General features: G+C 34.8%; 1 protein-coding gene across 1 annotated transcript; it reads left to right on the top strand.

The window, feature by feature from the left end:
* Window positions 1-1,014: 1,014 nt before the first annotated feature.
* LOC127546596 (olfactory receptor 11H4-like) lies at window positions 1,015-1,947 on the top strand. Its single transcript, XM_051973625.1, has one exon. The coding sequence runs from the start codon at window positions 1,018-1,020 to the stop codon at window positions 1,945-1,947; it is 930 nt and encodes a 309-aa protein (XP_051829585.1). The 5' UTR covers window positions 1,015-1,017.
* The last annotated feature ends 873 nt before the right edge of the window (window positions 1,948-2,820 follow it).

Below are 2,820 nucleotides of genomic sequence, written 5' to 3'. Positions count from 1 at the left end.
TTAGCTATATGAGCCAGCATGACTTGTTGCAAAGAAGGCTGAATTCAGGATAAAGACTAGAATTCAAATTCTGCAATCAGTGTTACTACCTCAATAACACTGACAAATAAATTTATAGCTCAGAGCTCTAGTTTGTTCATCTGGAAATTCAGACTAATATTATCTATGACATCTAACTATAAGAACTGTTGTGCATGTCAAATGAGCTATATTTAAAATGTTATATAATATTTATCTATTGTTATGAAATTAAATTAAGATCCTGATGAAATATAAAGATCTTACAGTCAGGAATTAGTTCATTTTTGTCTTTTCATTCAGATTAGATCAACTACTGCAAACTAAAATAGCATTAAAATATCACTTACTGACATTTCAGAAAAGAGGCCTTAACATTCCTGCAAAGAGCTAATGAAAGATAGGAAAATGTTTTATAGTATAAAAAGAACCACAAATAACAAATTCTGAAAACTGGGCTGTTGAACTTTTTGGTACTAAAGCCTACATTCATTAAAAGGCTTCTTCAAATGATACATCTTCCTTAAATACCTAAAAAGTTGCTATGATTTTATTGGATGAGTGAAAAGGAAATCTGACAGTCTGTTTTCTGTAGGTACCTGAATCTTGGGTACCATACTAAACAAGGAGAGATGGCCAATTGAAGCCTGAATTGGAGGATCAAATTATATTTGCTTAGCTCAGGTTTTCTCTGAAGAATCCATTTAATAAACAGTTATTCCTTTCTTTTCTTTCTGGAATAGGGCATCAACAAAGCTGAAATCTGAAGAATTTGGAAAAACACAGAGATTGTGAGGTGAGAGCATACAATTATTATATTATTTTAATAATATTATTATACTTAATTATATTATTTTTATAAACTGATTTGCATATGACAAGATATTTATTTTACAAATTGTTATCAAGTCCTCATTAAAATCCTTGTCCTAATATTGACTAAAATGAAAGACCATTGATGTGTTGATCTTTTCTGTCTTTTCCACAGCTCAGAGCTTAATGAACAAGTCAGGAGCACACACTGTGACTGAATTTGTCATCTTGGGTTTCACTGGTAGCTGGGAGACACGAATCTTACTCTTTTCTCTTTTCTTCATAATCTATATCCTAACCATGGCAGGGAATGGGGCCATCATGTGTGCAGTGAGGTGGGACCAGAGGCTCCACACACCCATGTATATTCTCTTAGGGAACTTTGCCTTTCTGGAATTCTGGTATATAAACTCCACTGTGCCCAGCATTTTAGGAAACCTCCTCTCAGAAACAAAAACCATCTCTTTTCCTGGCTGTTTCATCCAGTTCTATTTCTTTTCCTCCCTGGCTGCAACTGAAATCATTTTCCTGTGTATCATGGCTTACGATCGTTATCTTGCCATCTGCCGCCCACTACACTACCCAACTATCATGACCCTAAAGCACTGTTGCACCTTGATGTCTGTGTGTTGGGTGCTGGGCTTCTTAGTTTTTTTTCTATCTACTATCCAGCTCTCTCAACTATCATTCTGTGATTCCAACATCATTGACCATATTATCTGTGACAGGGATGTATTAATAGCTCTATCATGTGTCCCTGCTCCCAACACTGAAATTCTGTTCTCTCTCCTAAGCTGCCTCCTCACCTTCCTCCCCATACTCTATATCCTTGGCACTTATATCCTCCTACTAAAAGCTGTATTACAAGTACCTTCAGCTGTTGGCCGGCGTAAAGCCTTTTCCACATGTGGATCCCATCTGGCTATAGTCTGCCTCTTCTTTGGGAGCCTTATGATCATGTATGTGAGTCCAACATCTGAGAACTCTGAAGTACAAAAGATCATAAGCTTATTGTATATAGTGGTGACACCATGCTTAAACCCTCTGATCTATAGTCTCCGAAACAAGGAGATGAAGGCTGCTCTAAGAAAAGTCATAGGAATTGATTCAGAATAAAAGAAAAGCTGCATACATGAATTTTACATGTGGTTTTATGCTCTAAAGACAGGTAATTCAATTTAACAAACAATGACAAAGTACTTGCCTTCAGCAAAACAATGGAAGAAACATAAATATGAATAAAGGAATATTGAGCAAAGCATATTCTTCTACTGTTGTTGAAAGTTGAGAGCTGAGATGAGATAGTTTCTCAGAAAAAATCCTTATCTTTTTGCCTTGCCTTGACTATCCTGGTTCAGGTGAACTTCAACTGAGACTAAGAATCAAATAACCTCAGCTAAGAGTAAGAATCAAATATAACCATTACCTGAAAACACTAATGATCATATAGGTTTTAAAATAGTTTTGCTTATTCTGTGATATTTGGATCATCCCAGTCTGTTCTGCTATTGACTGATTCATTTTTATATAATTCACTAATTCTATTTGTGAGGTCATTCATGGAGGTGATATGAAGGTTAAAATAAAAAATTAACTGGAGAAAATAGAGATTGAGACTTTGATCTAAACAGAACTACAAATTGACTTGTTTGCCTGGTTTGATTAGAACCTGCCATTATAAATTTTCTTAGTGAATACAATCTTCACCATCAACAAGAGAACATTTAAATGCAAAGAACAAATGAAATGTTTTATTTTTAAAAGAAACCATGAATATCTTTAGGGAACCATTTAGTGTGAATTTTTTAAGAGACTTTTAATGACTATGATTCAGATTAAAGACAAAAGGAAATTTTCAAACACAAACCATTCATTTGAATCCAAAATGCAGTTCTAGTTGAGTCATTTCAGTTGTGTCCAACTCTTTCACGATCCCATTTGGGATTTTCTTGGTAAATATCCTGAAGTAGTTTGCATTTTCTTCTCCAG

Source organism: Antechinus flavipes, chromosome 2 (genome assembly GCF_016432865.1).
Source record: "Antechinus flavipes isolate AdamAnt ecotype Samford, QLD, Australia chromosome 2, AdamAnt_v2, whole genome shotgun sequence".
Classification (NCBI taxonomy): Eukaryota; Metazoa; Chordata; class Mammalia; order Dasyuromorphia; family Dasyuridae; genus Antechinus; species Antechinus flavipes.
This window is presented reverse-complemented; position numbering and strand designations above follow the sequence as displayed.